Raw genomic sequence first — 27,899 nt, 5'->3', positions numbered from 1 at the left:
AAGACGAGGCGGCGGCGCGGGTGCGACTCCGCGTCCCCGGGAGTGCTGCGGGGCCATGGGGGCCGGGGTAGGCTCCGGGCGGGGGCAGCTCTTCCTCCGCTCCCTCCTCTTCCTCCTGCTGGCCGGGCCCCCGGCGGGCGGGCAGCTGCGCTACGCCGTGCCCGAGGAGCTGGAGCACGGAGCCTTCGTGGCCAACCTGGGCGAGGACCTGGGGCTGGACGTGTCCACCCTGTCAGCGCGGCGGTTCCGCATCGTGTCACGGGCCGGGGCCAGGCAGCACCTGGAGGTGAACCTGGAGAACGGGATCCTCTTCGTGAACGAGCGGATTGACCGGGAGGAGGTGTGCGAGGCCGGGGGGACCTGCCTGCTCCACCTACAGCTCCTCGTGGAAAGCCCGCTGGAGCTCTACCGCGTCGAGGTGGAGGTGCTGGACATCAACGACCACGCGCCCACCTTCCCCTGGCAAGAGTACGTGCTGGAGGTGGCCGAGTCCGCCGTGCTCGGTGCCCGCTTCCCGCTAGAGAGCGCCCAGGATCCCGACGTGGGCACCAACTCCGTGCACACCTACCGCCTCAGCCCCAACGGCTTCTTCTCCCTCGAGGTGCAGACGCGCAGCGACGCCAGCAAGTTTGCGGAGCTGGTGCTGGAGCGCGCCCTGGACCGGGAGCAGCAGCGCCTGCACCGGGTGCTGCTCACGGCTCTCGACGGCGGCATCCCCGAGCGCTCGGGCACCGCGCACATCCTCGTCACCGTGCTGGACGCCAACGACAACGTGCCTGCCTTCGACCAGCCCTCGTACGGCGTGAGCCTTCCTGAGGATGCCCCCGCCGGCACACTGGTCATCCAGCTCAACGCCACGGACCTGGACGAGGGCCCCAACGGGGAGATCGAGTACTCCTTCAGTGGGCACGCGCCGCCACGCGTGCGGGAGCTCTTCCACATAGAGCCCCGCAGCGGGCAGGTGCTGCTGAAGGGCCGCCTGGACTACGAGCGGGCCAGTCTCCACGAGCTCTACGTGCAAGCCAAGGACCGTGGCCCCTCAGCCGTGGCCGTTCACTGCCGAGTGCTCGTGCACCTCCTCGACGTCAATGACAACGCGCCAGAGGTGACCCTCACCTCTGTGTCCACACCCGTGCTGGAGGATGCCCCCCCAGGCACCGTCATCGCTGTCATCAGCGTTCTGGACCGGGATTCTGGGGACAACGGGCGCGTGAGCTGTGAGGTTGGCCCCAACGTACCCTTCGAGCTCCGCTCCTCCTTCCGCAACTACTACACTCTGGTCACCACGCAGGCGCTGGACCGGGAGGTTGTGCCCGAGTACAACGTGAGCATCACGGCGCGGGACATGGGCTCGCCCGCCCTGCTGACCCGCAGCACCCTCACCGTCCCGGTGTCCGACGTGAACGACAACGCCCCACGCTTCCTCCAGCCCTCCTACAGCGTCTACGTGATGGAGAACAACGCGCCGGGTGCCTCCATCTGCTCTGTCAGCGCACTGGACCCTGACTGCCAACAGAACGCCTACCTGTCCTACTCCATTGCCGATGGGCACATCCATGGCATGCCTGTGGGCACCTACGTGTCTATCAACTCGGACAGCGGGCACATGTATGCCCTGCGGTCCTTGGACTATGAGCAGATCCGCAGCTTCCAGATCCAGGTGCAAGCACAGGACGCGGGTTTCCCCCCACTGAGCGCCAACGTCACCGTCCACATCTTCGTGCTGGATCAGAACGACAACGCTCCGGTCATCGTTTCCCCCCTGCCACGCAACGGCTCCGTGGCCACCGAGCTGGTGCCGCGATCAGCCAGGCCTGGCTACCTGGTGGGCACAGTGTCGGCGGTGGATGCGGATGCGGGGCTGAACTCTCGCCTCTCCTACCAGCTCCTCCAGGCCACTGACTTCACCCTCTTCAGCGTGGCACCAGACACGGGCGAGCTGCGCACCCTCCGCTCCTTCCTGGAGCAGGACTCAACCCGGCAGCGGCTGGTGGTGCAGGTGAGGGACGGTGGGCAGCCAGCCCTCTCTGCCACCGTGTCCCTCCTGCTTTCCGTGGTGGAGACCATGCCTCAGACTCTCTCCGACTTCAGCGAGTTCAGTCTCCCCCCAGAGGTCTCCTCATCCTCCCCACTCACCCTCTACCTCCTTGTCTCCCTGGGCTCCATCTCCTTCACCTTCCTCCTCGCCATCCTCATCCTCACAGCCATTCGCTGCCGCCGTGGAGAGCGGCGTTCCCGCCAAGGTGACAGCTGCTCCCCGCCCCGCTGCCACTGCTGCCCTGGGTCCAGACCCTCCTCTGATGGCCTGAAGACTTCCAACCTGACGGCACAGCCCCCCGCAGGGACCGCGGCTGCCACCTGCCTTGACGTGCCTGCAGGCGGCCCCCCGGGCTACTGCTACAAGGTCTGCCTTGGTCCTGAGTCTGCTCAGAGCGACTTCATGTTCCTCAAACCCTGCAGCCCCCCACGGAACAACGAGAAAGATCCTGGGAAGCGGTCCCGGCCAGACCAGCATCTCCAGGTCTCCAAGGAGGTAACACCGTGCCCGGTGGTGCTTACCGGTGCTCCGCGGGTCCCCCCAACCCCCTCCCTCAGCCTCTGCCACGGGAGAAACCAGGCACGGCTTCTCCCAGAGAATAACCGGAGCCTTTGATCAGTGCGGGAATTAGGAGCCGTCAGGCAGCGGGAACTCCACCGAGCTTCCCGATGGGTCTAATTACCGGGGGAGCGTCAGGCTCGGCTGAGGCGAGAGGAAATCCCTTCCCACCGCCTTTTGTACCCATTAGATGCAACAGAGATGCTCCGGTGCCCCGGGGGAGGTGGGAAGGTGGGGGTGGCTTCTCCTCCGTGTGGGTGAGCAACTCACACTGGGACAGCCTGAGCTCCAGCGCTGCTCGGCTTCCCCCGGGGAAGCTCCGCAGTGTCCCGCGGCTGCACCCGGGGCTGGTCCCTGTCCCGCCGGCACTGCTCCTGTCCCAGGCCTGGCCGCTGTTCCGGGCTGTGCCAGCGGGCAGGGAGGGAGTGGGGGTCTTGGGGGTGGGATTTTGATGTCAACATTTGTTAGGTATTGAAATGAGGAATGTCTAATTTTCCCGGTGAAAGACTCTTTCCGAAACACGATTACAAGGATGGAGAGTGATGAGGCGTCTAATCCACTTATGTTTGAGTTTTAATAAACCAGCCCTTCCGAGGAGAGCCCAAGACTCTCTGCCAAGAGTTTCTCTCCACATGTCCCCTTGCACTCCTGGACTGTCTTCCTTTAATGGGATTTTCCCCTAGTTTTTGCAATCCTCCTGGGACATCAGGCATGCAGCCAATTTCTGCACCTCTCACCATTTGGTGCCTCAGACCTGGGCTAAGTCACCATTGCACCTGCAAAACAGGGATTTTAAAGACTAACAGGAGTAGGAAAATACCCTGTCCCTCCTCAGAAGGACAGACTTAAACCTCACACAGTCAAAGAGCAAGCCTCAAACAACCCTGATGTCTCAGGAGGTCCAGAAGGGAAAAGGCTGGTTCAACGCTGCCTCAGTTTCCCAAAAATAGGAAAGTGCTGCTTGGTTCTCCACAAAGGGCATGGGGAAAGAGGAGATGGGGTCCTGCATCCCTGGCTGCTGAAGCCTTGTGCTGGTAGGGCTGGTCTGGTCTGACTGACAGAGGGGCCCAGGGTTGACTGACAGAGAGTCCCAGTAACCAGCCTTGCCCTTCTCTGTGTTTTCCAGGTCAAGCAGCCCAACACAGACTGGCTGCCTCCAAGCACTCAGCGACCTACCCTGAAAAGGTACCAAATCCAGCACTGTGGGAACAGAGGGAGCAGGTGGAAGGGGGATGTGGGGATAGGGAGGTTGTCTCCAATACAACTTTGAACAAACCTCTTCTCTTTAGCTCCCAGAGCCTGGAAGACGTGGGGGAAATCCGCAGAGCCCTCCAGAAGGAGCACGAGAGGCTGTGCACACTGGTGACTCCTGTCTCTGGTTAGTACTGGGGCACTGGGGCTGGGAGGACCAGACCCTCTGATTGCTTGTTAGAGGTGCAGTGGGGGGGGTGTCACATCCCTGTTCCTGGAAATGGTAGAGTTTTGTGGGCTGGAAGGGACGTCCAGGCTCTGGGAGGGAGGTTGTTGACACAGGACTTGCATCCTGGGGCATGGATGTGACTGTCCCATTGAGCTGTGGATGTGACCTCCCTGAGCCAGTCTTACACTCATCTTTCCTCCAGAGTTTCAGAAGGCTTCTGCAGGCCCCAACAGCGTCTGGACCCCCCAGTACAACCCCTTGTACCCAGGGCACATCCCAGCCCTGGATTATCAGCACAACGTCTACATCCCCGGCACCCCCACTCTGCTTTCCAGCAAGGATGGGCCCCTCTTCCCAGGCAGGGAGAACAAGAACAGCTTCTCCACCTTTGGCAAGAGGAAGAAGATGACAACTTACTGTGACATGCATGACAGTGTGGTTATCAACAATGACCTGAAATAGCCTGGATGGCTCTATCCTGGGAATCTGTCACATCATTTCAGCTGCCAGGTCCACCCTCAGCACACAGTTCCATGTATGGACCACTCAGGATTCTGCAGGGCTGCTGGGAAAGTGGCTCACCAGAGCATGGGGAAAGGATTTAAGGAGCAAGAGACTGAAAATTATAGGGACTGGGTGGGGTGGGGGGGCAGCAGGGGGCATTTCTCCCATCTCATCCTGCAGAGCTGTGTTGGCAGCAGGTGCTGTTTGGGGTCCATATGACCAGATTTAAGCAAATCTGCCTTGAGTTTACCCATTCCCATGTCCCCTTAGGGACTGTCCATCTCTGTAAACATTGTCACTTTGTCTTGTCTGGCTGTGTGAATGTACTGAGCTGCATGCCTGTATCTCTGTCCCAGTAGGCATGGAAAGTGTATGCAGACCAAGCCTGGTTCAGCCAAGCCTGACCCCACGCACTGGGGCAGTGACCATTGCTCTGTCCCTGAGATCCAGTGGGATGTGTTGCATGTCCAGAGCAGCCATTGGTGTCTGTCTTCTCTGGGAAGTGAGTGCAAACCCCAGCCTTTATGGGTGCTTCCCTTCAAACCCTGACCCAAACACTTGCAGGACTGGAGACCCAAAGTCCAGGACACAACCAGAGTCCAGGACAGAGCCAGCCTTTGTTCTGGGAACAGCATGGGCACACAGGGATTGGGTGGCCAGAAGAGCTGTTAGCTTAAGCAGGTGAGAGATGCACACTGCTGGACAACTCTCTAGCCCAAGGTAACATCACCTGAACGAAAAACAGTTTCCAGCCACTGGAGTGGCCCCAGCACAGGTGACCATCCTCTTCCCTCCTCCTTGCACCCTCACTTGGATCTCTGTTTTCCCCAAGTCTTGAACGCCCGGAGGAGCCCCCGCACTGGGGACCCTTCCTGCCTTGGACAGCCCTCTCCCACTGCACCCTGCTTCTCTTTGAGGACTTTTAGCTGGCTGTCAGGGGCCCTCAAGGGCAGGACTCCAGCCCCAGAACAGTCTCTTCCCTGCCTTGCTCTCCCTGCACCTGTCCACCCAGTCTGTCTGTCACCATTGCCAATCGCTCCGGTCACGGGACAGTTCATTTCCAATCCATCTGTGCAGAACATGACAGCTCTTTCTAAACTGAGTTTGTTTCATGATGTCTGATTTGTACCAATAAATTGTATTTTAATAGCTCACCCTGGCTCCTGGCTGTCCCTGAACTTCACATGACAGCAGGGATGGCTGTGCAGCCCTTGGAGCAGCGCTCCCAGCTCCAGGAGATACGTGTGGCCCTCTGGCCTCCTGAGTTCTGGACCAGCATTTTATTCATTTATGCCAAAAGCTCATTTTATTTCCTTCCCCTGGATTCTGGGGGCTCAAGGCTGCCTTCCCTCCTCCCAGGGATTCAGGAGTACTTTGGGGTCATGGCTGGAAGGAGATGGAATTGTCACACAGCTCCTTGCTCCGTGCTCCAGCTTGGGCAGAGAGGGGTTTGCACCAAGGCATGAGCATACAGGGCTTTGAGCTGCCTGGGAGAGGGGCTGGATCTGGCACTGTTGTCTCATTGCTATTATTCTGCTTTCTCTGCTTCATTTAAGCTTTGCCCTGGATGCTCACCCCACACCAGCTTGCCTCAGGAGCCAGAGATAACCTGGATGTGTGCCAGGCGTAGGGACCAGCTCCCTGGGGATAGGCAGGCCTGTGTCTGGTGGTGGGATTACTCTGGGCTTGATGTGGGAAGCAGTTCACCTTCGGATGAAGTCCTGAGGTGGCCACTCCATGACTGTCCTTCTCTTACCCCCTCCTTGCTCAAGGGCTTGGGGAGGCTGCAATGCGGCTTTTGGGATTAACCCAGAAAAGTCCTTGTCTACAAGTGGCCAACTTGCTCCTCAGTGGAAGTGGGGGGCAGGAAGCACTCAAAGGGGCCCTGTGGGAGTCCAAAGGGGCCCAGGAGGACAGTGCTTTGGACATGAAAGGGACCTGACTGCTGCTGGTGACTTCAGTCCCAGCTCACATCTGCCTGACTGCGGGTGGATGAAATATTCCCTGTCCCAATTAGACGGTAGGATGAAGGATTTTATGCTGCCAAGTGCATTCTTCAAGGGTCTCTAGAGAGTGCTAAGGGTAAAAAAGAACCCCAAACAGCCACTGCCTGAGACCTCTGTACAGCATTAGCCTGTTCCACTGCTTCAAAAGAACAAGGGAATTATGTAAAGTGATACAATAAGATTAATAACAGCCTCAAGAAGTAATAAAAGCATCAAATGGACCTGACTCCCTGCGGGGCAGAGAGCATCTCCCCCTCTCCCTGGATTAGCTCTGGCAGTATCTTCCCTGCATTTGTAGGTGGTGCTGGTCAGGCACTGGGAGAGGACTGCAGCCCCTCTGCAGTGAGCTCGTGGGGGCTCAGCCACAGCCCCTCTGCAGCAGGGCCAAGGCATTTGCTGTGTTCCAGCTCACAAAGCAAAAGCACCCAGCACACCCAGTGCCTCATGGCATCCAGGATCAAAACAAACTCATGGAGACAGTGTTTTGTGCCAGGTTCCCAAGTGTGGCTTCCCAAAGGGAAATGGAGCTCAGAACTGACCCCCCAAACCACAGGCATTTGAAAGTGACACTTTGCATCTCTGTTTTTGGAAAATCATGGGGTTGAACAAGCAAGGGGACAGGTTTTGCCGCCTCCCTGTGCGTGTGTCACTCTCCAGTGTATTTTCTTGGCTTTTTTTAACCCCCACTACCGAGCTTCAACTGTAAATTGCCTCCCCCTCCTCTCCATTACTCCTGACCATCCTCTCAGCCCATGGGATGAACTGGATACACACACACACACACATCTGTGCCTCTTGCTGACCCCCAGGTCTGCATATTCAGGTCAGGTCTCTTCCAAAAGGGATTTGAGCTGAACAGTGCCCAGCTCAGGCCCCAACACCCCACATTTCCTGAGGATCCCCTTTTGCTTAGTTGAAGGAAAACCTGCACTGACAAGAGCTCAGTTTCAATCTTTCATTTCAATCACCATATTGACAAAAAGGACAATAAAAAGGGACTTGCTTCAGGGGAGAGAGCACTTGCATAAATCTAATTCAACCACACTACTATCCCTCTTCAAAGGGCATGTCTGGTCAGAATCGTCCATCTAATAGATGAGATCTCCTTTGAAGATCTCCCACGGGGACAGGGTCTCATTAAAAATGCAAGGTCTTTGCCCTACAACTAGTTATTTTTACAACTCTCCTTGTGCTTACACTCCTGCACAGCTGATGAGCATTAGCTGGTTTCTGGAGCCTGGTAATGCACTGGGCACGAGAGCCCCTTTGGAGATCTGCACAGCAGAACGCTCGCTGTATACCCCTCTCATACATTCCAGCTCTCTCGGAGATCCAGAGGCAAATTTGGCTTTCAGGGGCCTGCCAGCCAGCTTGAGATTTGCTTCTAGGACAGCGGGAAAGCTGCCATGTGGTGCAGTTGGCTGCAAAATGCTTCAGGCCATGGGAGGCAGGCACACAGTGCTTCTGGGCACCAGCACAAAACTTGCTGCTGCTGAATAGGCTGCTTGGATGGAAACGTTACTTATATCTCTGTAATGGCTTGAAAGTGGATCCCAAAGAGACAAAATGAATCCAGAGGTAGAGAGAAAAGAGGCCAGAGGGAAAGAACCAGAGAGGCTGATGCTCAGCTCTACTCCTGTCTGCCACGCACAGAGCCAAGGAGCAGCCAGTGAATCTCCCAGGAAACCTTAGCAGGGACACAGCACCCTGACTGTAGTTGGATCAGGCTGGGAAAAGCCATGGATACAGGTGGTCTGAGATCCCAGAAGGCTCAGTATCAGCAGGACAGAGCTAAAATCCACAGGGATCAGTGCGTGGACCTTGGAGGGTTTTGCATGTAGCCCAGTCTGTGGCACTCAGTGGTTAATCACAGCCTCCAAAGATGCTAGAAATTCTCTTCTCTTCTCTTCTCTTCTCACCTGAAGATGATGCTGGAACAAACACACCTTAATTTAGCCAAGACTGGGTCAAAGTCCATTTTGATTTCTTTTCAAACTGTCTCAGTGTCTTAAATATCTCCCTGCCCTCACCACACAGAGCACTCTGCTGTTTCTGGCTGGATCCCTTCCTCCTGTTTCCTTTTTTGATCTCAGTACATGTTTTGTAGAAATGAATATCCTTTAGCTTCTCTCATAATAATTTAGCTTCTGCCACACTGAGAAACATCTGCGTGACTGTCACGTGCTGATTTGCTCTGCTCCTTTGCACCTTTTCTTTCTTTACTGCTCTGAAAACATCAGTTGCCAACTCCACCACAGAGATCAGATGGAGGAACAGGCCAGGGCTGAGGGAAGCTTTTGCTTCCCAGTTCGCCTCTAATGTGTTTTCACTCTAAGTGGTGGAAATGTCACTGGCTCTGTTTGCAGCGTTCACTCAAGTGGAATTAATGCTCCTTGTTAGTGATAATATGACTTAATCAGCTTAATTACTGTGAGACATAAGTAGACACCTTTGTGTATTGAATAACTTATGACACACTGGACCAAAAAGCACAAATGAAGGCTTTGAAAATAAATTAAATATGACCCCTAGTGCAGTCTGCACTTTGACTAATGATTCGTCTCCCATGAAATTCAATGGCTTACAAAACTTACATTTGAATAAATGATATATTTTTGCATGTTTTAAACAATAGCAGCGATTTTTTTCTTTCAGCATTCAGAATTCAGAGTGTTTCTCCAGCGCTGGGAAGCAGGGCAAACAAGTTCATGTTAAACGGATTGAAAAATAAAACATTTGTGCAGTCAGCTATCAGAAATACATCCAGAGGATCTGCAGGCACTTCTGATGAGATATTAATTTTAATTCATTGCTAGGAATATCTGCAACAACAGGTGAAAAAAAAATGCATCAGAAGAAATGAAGAAAGAGTGAAGATTCCCAGAAGGGTCACTAAAGTCTTCACATCAAATCCGTCCATTTGGGTAATGCCTACAACAGAAAATATCATTAAATAGCTCCAGAAATATCTTATCATACATTTTGCCTGCATAGAGAATAAAGCATACAAAGGAAGAAGAAGCAGGAAAAGCAACCATCAATCAAGAAAATTATTATGAGCATTAGTAGGATTTCTGCTAGGCCAGGATGCAGAGGCTCTGTGATAACAGGCTGCATGGGAAATCAAAAAATCGGGGTTAAATTGTTATGTGAACCCAGAGAAAAGATGAGCTGTCTGAATTTGTTCTGTTCAATTGCAATGAGTCACCCAATTTCTGTATCCAAATCTTCCACTAAAAAAGCAATGGAGTTCAGCATGGTGCAGACAATAACTCAGATCTCTACACAGGGATTTTTTCAGCCCAAGACTGTCTGAAATTCAGAGGTTAGTTTAGATTGTAGCATCACAGGGGAGCCTGGCTTGTTTGATGATTCTCCTCCTAAGTCCATGCCCATATTTCTTGGTGCTTTAACTAACAGGAAGATTTTTTTGTACTGCCAAGGGTGAAGGCTGAGGGCTCTAGGATTTATTTATCACTGCACTTGCTCTGCAGTTGTTCAATCTCTATTGACTAAATCTCCAAAGCTTCCCAGAGTACAGATGGAACATATTCACACAGGGATCTAAATGTAAGGAGTTTAACATGGGGTTCAATCCCACCTGTATGATCCATCTTGTCCTCACTCTCCCCCTTGATCTTCCTCTAATATCATTTGGTGGAGACAAAGCCTTACACTTGTCTGACAGTGGTATTTTATCAGAGACCAGAGGAACAGGTTTGCCATTTGCTTTGAGTCTCCTCTGGAAGACCAAACTTTAGGAATGTAATCCTGAAACCAGTTCCTAAAACTAAAGTTTATTTTCCCCTCTTTCCAGGAAATGCAATATTATATTCCATTTGCTTACCTAAACCACCCCTTCCTCTTAATCTCTCCCTGCAAGATAGTCTGCCAGCTGTCCCAGCACGTAAGGAGATCATCAAAAGGATGGTCATCTGGGGCTGAATCCTTTTCCCATGTTCCCCAAGAGTCCTCTTGGCTGGTTGTGCCACATGACACGAGCCATTTAGCTCCCTCAGTGCCTGTCAGATGTCACACCCCATGATGGTCATGTCCCTTTGGTATCTGAACAGACTCCACCACTCTCCTCCTGTCACTGCAGGGTTCACCCTCTGACCCTTTTCTCTGCCTCTCTTTGGGCCCAAGCTTTATATCTGCTGTGGCTTCCTAGTAAGGTTGGATCAAATCTGACCCTGCTTTGAGCAGAAGGCTGACCCAATCACTTCCAGGCATCCCTCTCTCTTTCAGTCATCCTGTGAATCCACGAAGATCCATGAAGATCTGGCCGCAAAACTGCCAAATCCCTGGTGAAATGGTGTGTCCTCCATGTTACTCACACAATGCACAACCCCACCAGCACCCAGCAGGGACAGAACCATCCTGTCTGATGTGCTTGTGCTTACTTTGCCATCCCATGTCCAGTGTTGTGGTGTCCAAAAAACGGGGTGGATCCACGTGGGGCATCACGACTGACCAGCAAGACACTGCCAGTCTTGCCAGGGAGGAACTAGCAGAGAGGAACTAGAAGATCATTCCTGCTCCTCCTTCCTTGGAGATCACCAGGAACAAGTTACAGACTTTGCTTTAATGTTACAACTTATTTTAGAGAATAAAATTAAAAACTTGGATGTGAGCTGCAGGGACAAATCAAAGCACAGAACTTGGGAATACAGAGGGGACTCTTGTGTCATCCCCCAAGCCTTCCTATGTGTCTACTGAAGGAATTAGGAAGGAAGACCACTCTGGGAGCCACTCCTGAAAAACTTCATTCTGTTGGCATGGAGAATTTTTTTCATAAAGGGCTCCTATACACAAATGGGAAATGGAGATGGAGTGGGAAATGAGCCCAGCAGAAAAATCATGGAAGTTTTTGCTGCCTGCAAATGGAATTCAATTGAAAAAGAGGGGAGGGAGAAGAAAAGAAAATGAAACAGCCTCCCCTCTGCACAGATTGCATTGCTGGAGAAGCTCTGAGTGTTGCAAGGCGTAATAGTTGTCTGCTCAGAGGTTCCTTCCCGGGGGACTTTCCCTGGGATAGTTTCATACATTTATCCCTGACTCCTGGCATCTGCATAACACGCTCACAGAGAGAGTTATTAGTTTAATTTTCTTGTGAATTACAATGGAGGCAGAGAGAATTAGAAAAGACTTTTTTTTTTTTTTATTATCATTACTTTTTGTTTTCCAGTTGAGAGATTGTAAATGAGGCTATTCATCCTGCTAACATCAGTAGGGACCCAAACCCAAGCCTTTCTGGGGTAATTGGTTTCTGATGAGCAATCACTTGTAAAACCAATAGCAAAGACTAGAAGTGAAATATAAATCCTCTCTTTACATGCCGAGCTTTTCATTAGGATTGTGTGTCTGGTTTCTTTCCGGGATTCAGTGGGAAAGCAAAGAAGTGGTATATAAGGCAGTGGGCTAAGCCTGACAAGAAGTTTGTGATAGCAAAAAATCGGGTAAACAGAGTTGTGTGATCTTCTTTGGAACAAATAAAGCAGCTGCAGGATCCCTGAAGCTACAGGTTTCTAGTGAGCCCTTTGGACAAAGACCCTGGGCAGAAACCAGAGACATGAGAGGCAGGTCTGAGTGTGCTTCTGCCCAAAAGAGCCCAAAATGTGGAGGAATGAAGAAAAACAACTAGAAACCAGGGATAGGTGTCCATGCTGCAAGACTAACCATGGTGGCTGATGGAAATTTGCAGTCCCTGGTACTCTGCAGTTTGCAAAATACAGTGGACTGTGGTATCTGTGTTTGTTACAGAGGCTGAGGTTGTGAGCCAGGCTTCAGTTATCTTTTTTTCCCCAGTTACAAGTGAGGAGTCTGCTAATCTGCACTGGCTTTTGTTTCCCTGATGAACCTCAGGGTGCTTAAGGCTTGATTTATTTATTTATTTCGGTGGCAAATTAAGCATCAGTCTGGATGCAGCTCTCAGTGCTTTCAAGGCTGGGGTTGTGGTGCTGTCATTCATTGGCTTAACTGGATTGCTTGCTGCTTTATGGTTTTTTTTTCCAGTAAAATCTTCTGGCACACACACAGCTGGTTGTTGCCTTAAAGATGAGCAGAGAGCAGCAGGCTTGACAAAGACAGGGAACATTTTTAAGCTCATGCACACAGAAAGACCTCTGAAACAAGAATGATGCGGACACATCTCCAACAAAACAAACCAAGCAAAGCTCTTCAAATAAATCCACTTTTTTTCAGCCTCCAGATGCTGAAAGCTGACCCTGAGGAAATGAACACGAGGAGTAAAATCACTGATTGGATTCAGTCCTGGGCAATTTGCTCTGAGCAGAGGGAGGGGACACAACGTGACACACTAGGTGTTGTCCAGAGATCTCTTCCAAACGCTGTTCTGGGATTCTGTGCTCACAGCTTTTTCTTTTCCTTAACCCAAAAGGGACAGACGTGTTGCTGTGGCCACAGCAGGAGATGAGGCAATTTGGACACTTCAATATTTGCATCACATTTGCATACAACATATAGCCCAGGGCAATGTTCTGCATAGCTATCAAGCAAACTGGATGTGCCCTGCCCCAGCCATGCCCTGCCCCAGCCAGGCTCTGCTGACCCACCCGAATTTTCGGTCTCCCACTGCAAATATTGGGCAACCTTGTAATTTTGGCACTGCTTGAGCAGAGGAAAGTGTCTCCATGACTGTGTCAGGATCATTCACCTGAGCTTAAATGCTGGAAATCTGGGTATTATAAGGCATAGAGGAGAGGGAGAGGGAGAGGGAGAGGGAGAGGGAGAGGAATTTTAGCTGAGACTGTGGTGTGACCTAGCATAAGTGGAAGAGGACCAGCTGGTTCCAGCAGTTTTCCAAACTGCCCAAGCCTCTGGAATCACTTATAATTCAATTCCAAGCCTCTGGAATCACTTATAATTCAACCCTTTCTGTGTGGGCAGACGCTTGTACCAGATTTGTACCATACAGCAAATTTGTGCCAAGGGAATCTTGTGCCTTCCTGTCAAACTGTACAAGGAAAACCCCCAGGGCCCAGCCCTGCACACTCATCACTACCAGTGCCTGCTTAGAAATCTATACAGTCAAAACCAGGTAATTAATTTTTCCCACTTGGAATAGCTACCCCATGAGCCCTGGTTCCTCACCTCTTTTTCTCTTCCCCAGACATTTCCACATGCCCTTTCTCTGGGGAGAGCTGAAGTTCCCAGCTGAGTTCTCTCCTGCATGTTTGTCTGGCTGGTCTTTCAGAGGACACTTCCATTTGGTCATTATGGATGTGTCTGTCCTCCAAGTGGTGGAACAATACAGATGAGCCTTTCACTCACAAGGCACTTGTGATAAAAAAAAAAAGGGAAAAATTTAAGAAGTGAATGCTTCTGACTTTGTTCATTTTGTTACAAGGTCCTACTTGGCAATTTTGTAATTTTGGCCATGCTTGTATTTCCCTTTTCTCGATTTTATTAATGAGGAAGTCAGGACTGAAAATTGGCAAAACAGCATCAGATCATATAATTACAACATTCCCTTAGAATGTGCACGGGACTTACTCACTGTGGTGACAGTTTGTCAGTGACACAAAGTGTTGAGTGATTGAAGAACATTTATCAAGAAAGAAAATAGTTTTGTTGCTGTTGCAGGTTTTGCTCATTCTCTGCTTCATTCTGTGACCTGGCCTAGGAAACCCATCAAGGAAATCAGTATTTTGGAGGTCTGTGAAAGAACAAAGGAGATGGCATTCAGGACCTGCACAGCTGGTGTGCAGCAACAGGAAAGAAAAAAACTATGGGTAGAAATCTGTCTAATTTAATAGAATTTAAGAATTTAAGAATTTCTGCCATGAGAGAATATTTGTTGTTGTTGTTACTGAATGAAGGAAGAAAGATGGACAGAACACTGAGAACTGGATAAAAAGTCATTATCTGATCAGGAAACCTGTACCATTGTTGGAATTTCCCCACATTCCCTTTGTGGTGGACATTTCAGGAAATCTGAGCTATTAGAGGAACCTATGGACAGGAAATAAAATTGCTATGGATGGAGGGTGCAAGGTATTATGTGAATTCCACCTGAAACTGCAAAGAGCTCAGTCTCTGGTAGCCCACCCTCCCTCCTTCTCATCGTGTTCTCTGGCCATCTTAACACAACCTCTCCAGCTTTTACACCCTGATTCCCCTTTCCATGGCATCATTTCATGGAGCTCTTCCCTAGTGCTGTAGAGCAAGGAATTATTTTTCCTGCAACTGCATAATTCTCTCACTTTATTTACAGAGGCTGAAATGAAGAAAACTCCCCCCTGCACTAAATCTGTTTGGCATGGGGAGCGTGGTGAAGGCAAGGGAGTGGAATTATATTGCAAATGTCAGGGGCTATGAAAAATGTAACAGACTTTAATATTCTTCTGCTGTTATTGCTGAGAGCGTCTCTCACCTGCATTCACAGAAAGTGAAGTGCCTTTTACCACTGAGCAGAAATGATTGCCTATTTTTATTTTAAAGCTACACTGTGGAGTGCATCCTAATAACAAATGCACTTACCCTCCAAACTCTCACTTTAACAATTAACCTTCAGCCTCAAGACTTAATTTAAGCCTCCAGCCCCTAGGGTTAACCCCCACGCCATGCTTCACTGAACTCCAGCCCCAAATCCTCTGCTACCTTAAAAGAGATTCCTGCATTCCTAATTACAGCCACAGCCCCTACCTTCCTTCCGTGGTACCTGATGGTAACTGGTGCTGAACCAGGCGCTTGGATGCTGCTTGGAAGATGTAAAACATTAACCATGCCTCTCTTCATAGCTCACTTTCCCGTGGGGTTGTGTTTCAAGGTAAGTGGTTTGCATAAGATCCCTCAGAGACCAGCATTTAGTTTATTCAGTAGGATAAACAACCTGCTGCTTTTGTGCTTCTCCCCGCAGAGCAAAGAAAAGCCCATTTTATACATTAAAATTGAACGTAGTGTTGCTGAAAGGTCGGTGATGGCTTTTTCTGGAGCTCAGAGCATTTTATCTTGTTCCGGGAGGGGGGTCTCCCAGGGCATAAGCATTTTTCCCTCACACATCCCCCTCCTTAAAACACAAATATTCCTTTCTTAAGAACCCGTGTTCGGGAGGAAGAAGAGGTTGCTGGCCCTCAGCTCTGCTCGTCTCACTGGCCGTACTGCCCAAGGCTGGGGGAGTTCATGCCGAGGGCTTTTTTCATGGGGTTGTTTTAGTTTCACCTGGATACTGCAATCCCTACAGTTCGGAAAGCACCTCCGAGAGGGGAAGTAAAGGGCACAAGTCCCTGATGTTTTCCTGGGAATCACGACACGTCGCTTCCTGCCAGACACTGGCGGGCCGGGCTGCTGATGGGAGCTAACGGGAGCCTTGGCAGCAGCACCGGAGGGTCCCGACGGCTCCTTCGAGCTGTGCCCGAGGGAAATGGGGCGACCCCGGCACCGCGTAGAGTCGATTCTCCCCAGGACACGAGGCTGGGAGGGCCGAACCAAGGCTGGCATCAGACCACGTTCAGTCCCCGGACGTTTACACGCTGAATAATAAATACACGTTTATACGCTGGGGCGAGGGAACACACCCCCGAATTTCACCCTTTGCCCCCTGGTGCTGGTAAGGCACAAAGAGGAACGGTGGAAGATAAATGAGCAGCTCCCCCGCGCCGGGATTTCAGCAATCAGGAAATATAATCTGAGCTGGAAAGTGCCCGAGCATCTGTTGGGTTATTAATAAATTGTATGCAATCTGTCCAGGATGAAGCTCGGGACGGAGGGGAACCATCTGCTCCCGAGCGGCAGCTCTAATGGTGTCTGGGGAATGAACTTAGCAAATGAAAGGCGATGGGATCGCTCAGCCGGGCTCCCGGAGCTCCTGGGCTCCGCACGGCATTTCCAGAGCGGGACAACACGGGGCTTCCCCCATCCCCCGGACAGGATCCTGCAGGGATCCCCAGAGAACTGGAATTCAGGCCCAGCGTCATCTCTCCAGCCCCGCAGGCTCGGCCAGCTCCCTGGGAACTCAGGCTCTCTTTCGAGATCCTTTCCAAAGGGTCCTGGTCCAGGGAGACCCCCGGTCCCAGGGGTGCCCTGTGTCCCCACCCCAGGGCGGGGAAGCCGATCTCGCCCGCCTTTCCTCTGGATCAGTGCTAATTGCCGCCCACAAAAATTATTCTCCACGTTTTATGCTCCACCTCTAACGGTGACTGATGTGTTTTCTCAGAGGATTTTCAGCTCAGCTCCTCCCAGCGCTGAGCAGGGAAGAGGCGGGCAGGGCAGCTCGACATCTTCATCACTGACTTGGACGCAGGATTCGAAGGGATGCTGAGCAAGTCTGCAGACGACACAAAACTGGGAGGAGCTGCTGGCTCTCTCGAAGGCAGGGAGGCCCTGCAGAGGGACCTCAACAAATTAGAGGGCTGAGCAAACACCAACCATGTGAAATTCAACAACGGGAAGTGCCGGATTCTGCACCTGAGAAGGGGCAACCCCGGATGTAGGGACAGACTGGGAATGAGAGGCCGGAAAGCAGTGCTGAGAAAGGGATCTGGGGGTCCTGGTCGACGGCAAATTGGCCCTGAGTCAGCAGTGCCCTGGAAGCCAGGAGGGACATCCCTGTCCTGGAGGGCATCAGGGAGGGGATTGTCCCGCTCTGCTCTGACCTGGGACGGCCTCACCTGAAATATTGGGGCAGCTTGAAGCACCACAATTGCAGAAAGATATTCAGCCATTAGAGAGTGTCCAAAGGAGGGCAACGAGGATGCAGAAGGACCTTGATTTGAAGCCGTGTGACGAGCAGCTGAGGGCACTTGGTGTGTTCAGCTGGAGGAGACTGAGGGGAGACCTCACTGCAGTTACAACTTCCTTGGGAGAGAAAGAGGAGGGGCAGGCACTGATCTCTGCTCTGTGGGGACCAGGGACAGGACACGAGGGAATGGCCTGAATGTCAGGAGAGGTTTAGGTTGGATCCTAGAAAAAGATTCTTCCCCAAGAAGGATGGGTGGGCACTGACCAGGCTCCCCAGGGCAGTGGGCACAGCACCAAGGCTGACAGAACTCAAAGAGTGTTTGGTGATCGTCAGGGGCACAGGGGAGGGACTTGTGGGTCCCTTCCAACTCAGTATATTCTGTGGTTCAGCCCACCGCCGGGGCTCGGGGCCGGCTGTCCCCCGGGAAAACGGGGACCCCTGGGGCGCTGTGAATGCTTGGATGTCACTTATGTTAAATGAGCAAGGCTGGGGGCGTGGAGGGGTTATCGCATGAGCTCTCATCGTGGGATGAGCAGCCAAAACGTTTGTGCTGGAGGACATCCTCCTTCTGTCTTTATATCCTTATCTGTATCCTTAATACATATATATGTACAAGGAGATATATATCCTTAGAGGGAGAACTCAGGACTGGGCAGGCACCATGCCCCTAAACCCCTTAGCACGTGAGAAAATCCCGGCTCCTATAAACGCCACTCGGAGGAATTCCAGCCGAAATACAGGGCACTTGAGGACGAAACCTCGAGCGACAGAAGAGGGAGACAGCGAGGGAAGAGCCGCCGCCCGGCAGGGTCTGGACCGCCCGCGGGGGATGAGCGAGAGCCCGGAGCCGCTCGGGGCGACGGCAGCGGCTCCCGCCGGTGATCCCGGTCCCGGAGCTGCCGCGGCGGCGGGAGGTGGAGCTGAGGCTGCCGGGAGCTTCCGGGAAGCTGCCGGGAAGGCGGAGGAGGGAGGCGGAGGGAGGCGGGATCCGCCGGCTGCTCGGAGCGCCCCGGCACCGGGAGGGTCCGTGGGAGCCCGAGGCGGACGCGCTGCCCTGGGGAGCGCCTTGGAAGTGGCTGATGTTGTTTTATTATTGATATTTATTTATTTATTTAATATATTTTATTAATGCCCTTTTCCGACCGGTGCCGCCCTTCTCCTCCCGCAGATGGCGGCGGGGGAGCCGGGCCGCTCGCCGGGATGAAGGAGCGGACAAGGCGCTGGGTTTCCCGAGGAGAGCGGGGCCGCTCGGGGCCAGGAGCAGGACCCTTGTGCGGGTCCTGCGGCGGGTCCGGTCACCGGCCGAGCGGCAGCAGCGTCTGCGGGAGCGACGACGAGCATCGCCGGCAGCTTCCCGAGGAAGGCCGGGGCCCCAGCTCTGCCAGCATCCCCGTGACAGAGGTGGAAATGGACGGGTTTAGTGTCCTTTCCATGCTCTCCGAGCCTGCCCCCGTTATATTCGGCCGTTGCCGAGGGTGATGTGCAGAAGGGAAGACTAAACCCTGGTGGGTGTCACCAGGTCATCCCCTTCCTCGGCCCCCAGCGGCATTGCCGAGGGCGGAATGCCCCGCCGAAGAAGCGATGGGACCCATGCGAGCAACTCCTCTCTTAGTGATTAGAGCGCTCTTTAATGAGATGCTGTTTTCAAAGCTTTCGGTCTCAGGAGGCTTTGAAACCTGGCCCCGGCTTTTCTGTGCCGTGCTCTAACCGCCCAACTACGTTAAAAGAGGCGAAAAGGACCCGAAGATAAATCCGACGCTGTGATTTCGGAGCTCGCCTGCCCTTCAGGAGGGGACGGGCTTTTCTTTCCGGATCCCCAAACGACGGAGACAGTCGCCCTTAGCCGGCTGATGTGGAGCTGCTGTGCGGCACTTTCCTACTCGGGATGGTAGAGCTGGAAGTGTCCTTTGTCACGGGAGCGATTTTCCCCCAGCTGCTGCTTTACCGTCTCTTGCCGATTCTCCATTTCTTGTCTCGAGGTGTAACTGAAGTCATTTCATCGGGGATTGAAACAGAGCGTTCCAAACATCCCTCGAAAAGTCCGTGTGTCTCTCTGCTGTCTAAAGAACGACAGGAAGACAAACCTTCTGATTTGTGTTCGCTGTACCTGCTTTTCCGGGAGTCCAGCCGTCACTCCGCGAGCTCTTGGTGGATGACCTGAACTTCGGATGTCGAAACACGTGGTTATTATTTTGCAGGTCTTTAATTAGGCTTTCATCCCTTCCTGCCCAACGAAGGAGGCTCAGAGCAACGCCCAGGCTTTCAGGGTGTAAAGGTGAGTAGTTTGTATTGATTTTTCTTTACAGATTCTCGGTATGGATCACCACTCTTCACGTCTTGCTGCTCGGTCAGAGGCACTGGTCATGCTCTGAGACAGACCGAAGTTGAAGCAGCTAAACTAAGCCTTCCACCATCTCGGTTGCTTTTTGTAGGATCATCTCAGCTTTTTTTTGTGACCTTCGGGACTTCTCATCATATAGATGCAGGTGGTATAAAAAACAACTTAACTGGACATCTGTGGGAGTAGTGCAATGCTACAGTGCATAAGGATCTGCCAATGTCATCCACTACTACACTGCTACTCAGGTAGTAGCTGGATTTCATCAGAATACAAGAATCTCTCGTGGTCTGGATTTGAGGAAGCAAGAAACAACTCTTCCTGTAGGTGATCCTGGATTCTTTATCTGTTTCACTGCACGTTTTTCACTAGCTAAGCTCAGATCTCCGGCATTGGGGGACCATTTAGAGAAGCTGCTACTTGGTGGATATGAAAACGATACAGAGAGGTGTTCAGACCCCAGGAGAAGGGGCACCGAGTCCTGTATCCTTGACGCCAGTGTTGGTCATCTCAGTAACAGCTGCTTTACTGATTTAAAACATCCTACTACATTTTACATACAGCAAGCTTAACCTAGACCCTGGTACAGCTCTAAAGATACTTGTCAATCAAATTTGCTGACCTCAGCATTACATTTTCCTCCCCGTTAATATGGCATGAAATATTTCTCCAGAGAAGATCTACTTATTCAAGGTAAGTGAATTAATTTAGCAAGAAGATAAGCGTGGGAGGAAAAAAAACGCAACCAAACAAAACAAACCCACAACAAAAATAAAAACCGAAGCAACAAACCCACAACAAAAATAAAAACCGAAGCAACAAACCCACAACAAAAATAAAAACCGAAGCAACAAACCCACAACAAAAATAAAAACCGAAGCAACAAACCCACAACAAAAATAAAAACCGAAGCAACAAACCCACAACAAAAATAAAAACCGAAGCAACAAACCCACAACAAAAATAAAAACCGAAGCAACAAACCCACAACAAAAATAAAAACCGAAGCAACAAACCCACAACAAAAATAAAAACCGAAGCAACAAACCCACAACAAAAATAAAAACCGAAGCAACAAACCCACAACAAAAATGAAAACCAAAGCAACCAACCAAACAACAAACCCAAAACCCAACCAAAACATAACGAAACAAAAAAACCAAACAAACAAGCCAAAAAAAACTAAGCCAAAACCCAAAATCTGTCCTGCTTAAACACCTCTCGTCTGGGACTCATCTGGAGCAAATGTGATTAATTTGTTGATAGAAGATCTACCCCAGCATTACTACTTTCCCTTGAGTCAAGACAGTGATTTCTACTCAAATCTTTATTTCCTTTTGCTACAGAAATCAAAACAAACCGACGGAAAACTCCAGGAAATTCAAGAGGTTGGGAACGTGTCTCCAGATCAACTTGGCAAAAATCGTGCTGTGCAGGGTCTTTCTCACCAGTTCTCTGTTATCAAAAAGATCAATTCAAGTGCCTGCACTTGGGAGAAGTTAACAAATGCTGTTCTACTTGGTAGGACGGGTTTGTTCGTGTCTGTTTACCTGTGGTCTATGGCAATGAGAGCAAGTCTGCAGACCTAAACCATGGAAGAGAAGAACAAAACCCGTGTGGGCGTAAGGAATGACATAGGGACGTGCTAATGGGCTTAATAAATCCGAGTCCTCAGCAGAAGCAGTGTCTGCCAGAGGCTCCTTTTGCTGTTTTACCGTGGGCTGCACTGCTCGAGAGAAGTGCTGGAGGGGAAGACAACTCTTTATCTTCAAAGCCTAGTTCACCAGGATTTTGGATATGAAACATTATCTGTCTCAATGTCTTCCTCGGGGAGAAAACCCTGTCACTTGTCGGGAAAAGGAAATGCAGGTAAGTTACAAAGATGCAGTAGGAAGAGTTCATCTTTGCTTTGATGGCATAAGCCAGACAAAAAATGGCATCAGGGATGGATCTGGAATCAAAGCATCATTAATGTCCACGGAAAGCCTGACAACCTTCAGTGACAGGTTTCTTTGTTTACCGGCGGCACCGCGGAGATCAGTCCGTCAGGAACACAAAAAGGTCAGTATGACAATCGTATGAAATAATGTTTTGAACCGTAGTTTGTGTACAGGAGCTACAGAGGTGACGGCAGAGAGAAGTGCTGTGGCCGTGGGGCCGGTGTGAATGAGAGCAGACGAGAACTGTGTTAGCAGGTGGAAGATTTTGCCCTGAATCTTCATGTGGTGGTAAAAAAAATCCTCCGACAGCCACACAAGCGGCTTTGCCGGGGTGGGAAAGGGGAGACAGTAACTTTTTTTGTTTCTTTTAATTTCTGAGCTATTTTGTTGTGACGGGGCATTATCTGTGTGCTGTGGCAGTGATCCTCCCCTCCGAGTGGCACAGAGTAGGGCTCGGGGATTTGGCACAGAGAGGCCGAATTTGAATGGGGAAGAGTCTTCCCCGAGGAAAGGAGATGCTGTGCAGAACATGGATTGTGTCATTGGTGAAGAACTGGGGAATGTCTGCCTAGCTGGAGATCTCTGACCCTGGGTACAGAGGTTCTTGCTGTGTTCTGGCAGAACTTGTCCGTCTGAAAGGAAAAGCAAGAGCTTGCTATTCATCACGCAGGTGGAAAATAGCTCTTCATCGAGGTACATGAAGAGCTCTCGGGAGCTGTGGTGGTCCGATGCTTTTTTCAGCCTTCTTGGAGGATTGGAGAGCTGGGCTGGGATGAGTTCGAGTCCCCGAAGGAAAGACTCCTCTGGTTGTTTGGTGTAATCAAAGCCTTTTTGTTGCACAAATACCAAAGTATCCGGGGCTTGAGCTTGTTTATCAGAGGGTGGTGGATTCTCTTTAGAGATAACAGGTGCTGAACAGTGTGTCGTTACTCCAAAAGGGGAGGGAAGGGAAGGACAAGGGATAATCTTTCTGTCTTGCATAAACTGCAGAAAAGCAGCAAGTTTGTTCCTCATCTGGAGAGATGGAAGTCAGCAGGGAAGAGGAAGGAGAGCTCTTGTCAAAAGGCAGGTCCGTGCTCCATATCGAGAGTGATATAATCGTATGAAAAACTAGTTGGTTAAAGAGACAAATGAGATGCAAAGAGAGAAACAAAAAGTAAGGAAATGAGGGCAGGACAGGGAAGAGAAGACTATGAGAAAGAAGAGAAGGAAGGAAGAAACAATGCAGAGAAAGAAGCAAAGACGAATGAAGTAATAAATGGAAAGAGAGATGAAAGGAAGAAACCATAAACTGATTCAGTAACATGGCACTGACGGTATCACTGTACACAAGAAGAAAGGAAGGTAGAAAGGAAAAAAGGAAGGAGGCAAAGCAGAAGACAAATAAGAGAAAATAGGAGAAAGGCGAGGAAGAAATTAGGGTAAACAAAGAAGGAAGAATGGAGAGAGACAAATGAGACAGTCGAGATGACCAGCACGCACCGACCTTACCTCGGTGGAATTGGTCCCAAACAATCTCCGCCTTGGAGACACGCCCCGGCGCTGATGTCCCGTAATTAGTGCTGATTGCTCCGACTTTGATGATCTAAACCGCAGCACCTGAGGTGACTGACGAGCTGCCAGCGGGGGTAAAGAAGAGAGGAGGAACAATAGAGAAGGGAAAGGGGAGTAAGGGAAGGGCATGGCACGGCAAGGACGAAAATGAGAATGAAGAGAATAAAGAGGAAAGAGGAGCAAAACAGAAAAAAAGAAACTAGAAAAGATATAACTAATGAAGGAAAGAAAGATAAAAGAAGGAAGAGGAAGGACGAAAGAAGGAGGAGCAAGGAAAGACAAAACAGGCAAATAAAAAGAGAAAGGAAGAGGAGCACGGTAGGAAGAGCCGGCAGAGGAGATGCGGAGGCTTGGGCGCTGTGTGGAGCGTGTGAGGCGGCGGAGCAGCGCACGGTGTCGCTGCAGGCTGAGGAAGGGCGTGTGGGCGGCTCGTTGTGGGTGCGGCGGAGAGCCCGGCTGTGAGCGCGGGGGGGCGGCTGGGGCCGGGCAGCGGAGGCGGTGCGTGCGGGCGGCGTTGGGAGCCGTGCGGGGCCCGTGCGGGGTCGGAAGGCCTCGGCGTGTGCGGCGGCGATGGGCGAGTGTGTGTGGGGTGCGGTGTTGCGGGTGGTGGCGGTGCAGGCGGCGTGGGCGCTGTGCTCGGGGCAGGTGCGGTACTCGGTGCCGGAGGAAGCCAAGGCCGGGACGGTGGTGGGCCGTGTGGCGCAGGACGTGGGTCTGGAGGCGGGCGAGGCGGAGGCGCGGCGGCTGCGGCTGGTGCCTGGGGGCCGTCGGGCGAGCGTGGAGGTGAGCGGGGCGAGCGGGGCGCTGGTGGTGAGCTCGCGGCTGGACCGGGAGGAGCTGTGCGGCAAGAGCGCGCCGTGCGCGCTGCGGCTGGAGGTGCTGGTGGAGCGGCCGCTGCGCGTCTTCCACGTGGAGCTGGAGGTCACCGACATTAATGACAATGCCCCCATCTTCCCCGCCGCCCAAAAAAACATCACCATTGCGGAATTTACTACTCTCCCTGGGTCCCGGTTCCCACTGGAGGGCGCGTCTGATGCAGATATCGGAGCGAACGCTCAGCTCTCCTACACACTGAGCCCCAGCGAGCACTTCTCTCTGGATATACAAAAATCGAATGAAGCAAATACTGAACCTGAACTTGTTTTAACGAAACCTCTGGACCGGGAGACGCTGGCCGTGCACCGGTTGTTGCTGACGGCGAGTGACGGGGGCCGGCCGTCTCTGACAGGGACGATGGAACTGCTGATCTCGGTGCTTGACGTGAACGACAACGCGCCCCAGTTCAGCCAGTCAGTGTATAAAGTGCAGCTGCCGGAGAATGCATTAGAGGGGACGCTGGTGGGGCGGGTGAACGCCACAGATGCAGACGAGGGAAGTAACAGTGAGGTGACCTACAGCTCTACTAACTTCATGCCCGCGAGTGGAAGAGATGTCATTTCGGTCAATGAGAAGACGGGAGAGATCCGTCTCAAGGGCGCCCTGGACTTTGAAGAAGTCAATGTATTTAATTTTCGCATTGAAGCAAGAGACCAAGGTTGGCCGTCGCTGTCAGGTCACTGCAAGGTGGTGCTGGAGGTGCTGGACGTGAACGACAACGCGCCGGAGGTGCGGGTGACGTCGCTGTCGGTGCCGGTGCCCGAGGACGCGTCGCTGGGGACGGTGGTGGCCCTGCTGAGCGTGCGGGACCGGGATTCGGGGTCGAACGGTCGTGTGCGGTGCTGGGTGTGGCCGTCGGGTCCGTTCGTTCTGGAGGCGACGTTGTCGGGGTCGTACTCGCTGGTGCTGCGGGAGTGGCTGGACCGGGAGCGGGTGTCGGAGTACGAGGTGGAGGTGCGTGCGGAGGACGGCGGTTCTCCGTCGCTGGGCGGCCGCGTTGGGCTGCGTGTGCCGGTGTCGGACGTGAACGACAACGCGCCGTCGTTCTCGCAGGCGGTGTACACGGTGCTGGCGCGGGAGAACAACTTGGCGGGCGCGGAGCTGGCGCGGCTGTGGGCGCGGGACCCGGACGAGGCGGGCAACGGGCGCGTGAGCTACTCGTTGTGGGAGGGCGCGTTGGGCGGGGGGTCGGGGTCGTGGGGGTCGGGGACGGGCTCGGTGGGGGGTGTTGCGGCGTCGAGCTACGTGTCGGTGGAGGCGGAGAGCGGTGTGTTGCGGGCGCTGCGGGCGCTGGACTACGAGGAGGTGCAGGTGCTGCAGTTCGAGGTGCGTGCGGTGGACGCGGGGGAGCCGTCGCTGTGCGGCAACGCGACGGTGCAGGTGTTCGTGGTGGACGAGAACGACAACGCGCCGGCGCTGCTGTCGGCGGCGGGCGGCGGGGCGGAGGCCGGGTCGGTGTCGGGGGAGGCGGGGACGCTGTGGGCGTGGGCGTCGTGGGGTTCGCCGTCGGGTCAGGTGGTGGCGAAGATCCGGGCGGTGGACGCGGACTCGGGCTACAACGCGTGGCTGCGCTACGAGCTGTGGGAGCCGCGGGGCAAGAGCGCCTTGTTCCGCGTGGGGCTGTACAGCGGCGAGGTGAGCACGGCGCGGGCGCTGGAGGAGGCGGACGGGCCGCGGCAGAGGCTGGTGATCGTGGTGCGGGACCACGGCGAGCCGGCGCGCTCGGCCACGGCGACGCTGAGCGTGTCGCTGGTGGAGGGCGGCGAGGCGGCGCTGGCGGCGGCGGCGGGCTCGTCGTCGCTGCTGGCGCGCTCGTTGTCGGGCGGCGAGAGCGGCTCTGGGCCGGCGTCGGCGGCGGCGGCGACGAACGTGTGGCTGGTGGTGGCGATCTGCGGCGTGTCGAGCCTGTTCCTGCTGGCCGTGGTGCTGTACGGGGCGTCGCGCTGGGCGCCGCGGGCGGCCGTGCTGTCGGGGCCCGGGCCCACGACGCTGGTGTGCGCCAGCGAAGTGGGCAGCTGGTCGTACTCGCAGCGCCACAGCCGGAGCCTGTGCGTGGCGGACGGCGCGGCCAAGAGCGACCTGATGGTTTTCAGCCCCAACTTCCCGCCGCCGCCCGGCGCCGCGGCCAAGAACACGCAGCCGGAGCCGCCCAATCTCCTCGACACGGTCAGTGACTCTTCCTTGGTCGCTTTTATTCCAGTCACCCAACGACCCTTCCCTTTTCCACCTCTTTTCTGCTGCCCTCTGGGCCGGTGCTGTTGTGACACGGGCTCTGTTCCCGGAGCCTGAGACCGGAGGGTTCTTGGCTGGTGCTTAAGGATGTCAATGGCATGTTTGCATCTGCCACCAGGTCCTGTGCAGGACTCTTGGGGGAGGAGGAGAGGGGAACAGGGGGCAGTCGAAATAAGCGTCCTTCGGCACCTGAGAGGAGCTGAGTTTTGCTGCTCTAGGTGTGTATTATTGTGGCCTTGAATGAAATCCCTGCCCTTTGCGATGAGAGGAGCCCTGAGGTGTCAGCTTTGTAGCCTGTACTGTTTGTTGCTTGCTGAAGGTGTGCAAGACTGGCAGGCTGTGGTTGTTACAGACCCCAGGCAGTACATGCTGCCTTATTACCTTTGCTGAGTCCTGACCGTGCTGATGTCAACATTGTCAAAAACTCTGTCCTCTGCCTTTTTGATTCTTCTGGCAACTGAGTCTTCTACTGTTTCTCTCTTCATTGTGTAGTTTTCCCCTGTGATTGTCCCAGCAGACTTATTATTCATTATGAAAGTGAGGAAAGCTTTGCAGACTTTTCCTATGTTCTTTTCCCTGCATGTTTTTTCTCTATACAGTAATATAACCTGTTCAGGCAGAGGATGATGACCCAAGGAAAGGGAATTTTCTTTTCCCGATTGCCTTAATTGTGCTATGTACATCCGTTCATGGTTGGAGATTGCCACTGGCCTGTTCTGACAGTCTTTCAATATTTGTTATGACTTTTGATCAGGAAACATTCCCTTAAATAGCACACAAATTAACCTGTATAGATGGTATCCATTACAGGGCTGTGGTCCTTATTCAGGCATTTATCTCAGAGCATGAAATCACTGCTTGGTGTCATTGCAGCTACACTGACAGCATGTCTACAAATAGATGTGTAACACTTCAGGTGCATAACAGAGGTCTGTGGTGTGTAAGATTTCCATCTGGGATAGCTGTAGCACTAGAAAATGTGAAGAGTCAACTACAGGGAGTCTGCTGAACAGTGTGTATAACATCAGCTGTATGGTTTTTATGTGCTATCATTAATGGGAACAGTTTTCCCTTCCTGGCCAGAGAAGTGGCATGACATACACTGGGCTATTATGGTGTTCTTGGAATATTTGCATCAGGAGCCATGTCCTTACAACAGTCCTGGAGAGCTGTCAACAAAAAACAAACTCAACCAGCCAACAAAAAACCCCTGATAACAAAATGGGAAACCTGAATTCTCCTACAGAAACAATGTCATCCTTTACATTGGTGAGCTTGTCAGTGATTGGGTTGTTCTACAACAGCATGAAATCAATGCCTTTGCCATTTGGAGTTGTTCTGACATCACCTTTAGAAAGAGTAGAGTGCTGGACATGGTCTACATGATACGATCTCTGTGTTTTTTGTGTGGTGCTCCTGTTGCTGACACTGGTCTACAAAAGCTGGAGGGAGCCCTGAAGTGGTGAAGGAGACAGTGACATGTTGCAGAGGTGAATGTGGTAGTGACACTGAGTAGGCCCTGGCCATATCCTGATGTTAAGGTTGACCTTGAGCAGTGGCAAGAATTGTCTGATGGAATTGGAAGTCCTCGGGAAGACCATGGGCCATGTCATGGGACAGTCTTCTGGGTACAGTTTACTGTGGCTGTTGCTGTTGTTGCTGATCATGCTGGTATCAAATGTGGTTTCTTATCAAGAACTCAATCCTCCTTGATTCTCCTCCATAAGAGAT

The 27,899-nt window shown here is 52.5% G+C and overlaps 2 protein-coding genes across 2 annotated transcripts; both read left to right on the top strand.

The window, feature by feature from the left end:
- Positions 1-52: 52 nt before the first annotated feature.
- Positions 53-5,661, top strand: LOC127473719 (protocadherin-10-like). The gene is made up of 4 exons (XM_051793689.1): positions 53-2,533; positions 3,723-3,781; positions 3,886-3,974; positions 4,219-5,661. The coding sequence occupies exons 1-4, from the start codon at positions 56-58 to the stop codon at positions 4,476-4,478; spliced, it is 2,886 nt and encodes a 961-aa protein (XP_051649649.1). The 5' UTR covers positions 53-55; the 3' UTR covers positions 4,479-5,661.
- A 17,887-nt stretch (positions 5,662-23,548) lies between these two features.
- LOC127473832 (protocadherin alpha-2-like) lies at positions 23,549-26,242 on the top strand. Its single transcript, XM_051793935.1, has one exon. It carries the CDS (start codon positions 23,631-23,633, stop codon positions 26,223-26,225), a length of 2,595 nt encoding a protein of 864 aa, XP_051649895.1. The 5' UTR covers positions 23,549-23,630; the 3' UTR covers positions 26,226-26,242.
- Positions 26,243-27,899: the final 1,657 nt, after the last annotated feature.

The sequence above is a fragment of the Manacus candei genome, unplaced genomic scaffold (genome assembly GCF_025592945.1).
Source record: "Manacus candei isolate 608988 ecotype Guabito, Panama unplaced genomic scaffold, ASM2559294v1 h1tg000037l, whole genome shotgun sequence".
NCBI classification, from domain to species: domain Eukaryota; kingdom Metazoa; phylum Chordata; class Aves; order Passeriformes; family Pipridae; genus Manacus; species Manacus candei.
Note: the sequence above shows the minus strand (reverse complement) of the source record. Positions and strands in the feature narration are given on the sequence as shown.